Genomic DNA, 593 nt, shown 5'->3' on the forward strand with positions numbered 1-593 from the left:
TCTTGTACCGCTTCTTCCGCCCAGAAGCAGCAGCAGCAGCTGCTGCTGCTGCTCCGGATCCTGCTGCTGATGCTGCTGCTGATGTCTTGCTGCGGTCCCCGCCATCGCTCGCGCAGTCGCTGCTGGGCCCCTCCTGCTGCTGCAGCAGGGAGAATTCACAGCCTTCGCTGCTGCTGTCTCCTTCAGCAGCTTTATTACCATCATCTGCTGCTGTACATTTTGCTGCTGCTGCTGCTGCAGCTTCCTCAGGTGTCTGCGGAGACACAGCCGAGTCTGCTGCTGCTGCTGCTGCTGCTGCTGCTGCTGCTGCTGCGGCCACCCCATCACTCATACCCGCGTCCCCGCTGCCAGGCCCCGTCGTGGTTGCTGCTGCAGTTGCTGCTTCTGCTGTGTCTGCCTCTGTTGTTGCTGCTGCAGCTGTTTGTGTTGCTTCAGGTGTTGTTGCTGCTGCTGCTGCTGCGGAGCCTGACGAAGTCATCACCCGCCTGCGTTTGTTGAGGTTGCTGCCGTTGCCGTGGGTGTCTCTGTCTCCTGCTGCAGCAGCAGCAGCTGCTGCAGCTGCTGCTGCAACAGCAGCAGCAGGAACACTGCGT

At 61.2% G+C, this 593-nt stretch overlaps 1 protein-coding gene across 1 annotated transcript in view; it reads right to left on the reverse strand.

The window, feature by feature from the left end:
- Window positions 1-593, reverse strand: part of EMH_0051670 (uncharacterized protein) — a gene marked incomplete at both ends in the record, with an annotated part of 8,212 nt that overhangs the window by 5,702 nt on the left and 1,917 nt on the right. Inside the window, one exon of the mRNA XM_013496776.1 lies at window positions 9-591. Coding sequence (XP_013352230.1) covers window positions 9-591 — 583 coding nt within the window. The remainder of the gene's footprint in view (window positions 1-8; window positions 592-593) is intronic.

The sequence above is a fragment of the Eimeria mitis genome, genomic scaffold, assembly GCF_000499745.2.
Source record: "Eimeria mitis Houghton genomic scaffold, Emh_scaff2293, whole genome shotgun sequence".
Taxonomy (NCBI): domain Eukaryota; phylum Apicomplexa; class Conoidasida; order Eucoccidiorida; family Eimeriidae; genus Eimeria; species Eimeria mitis.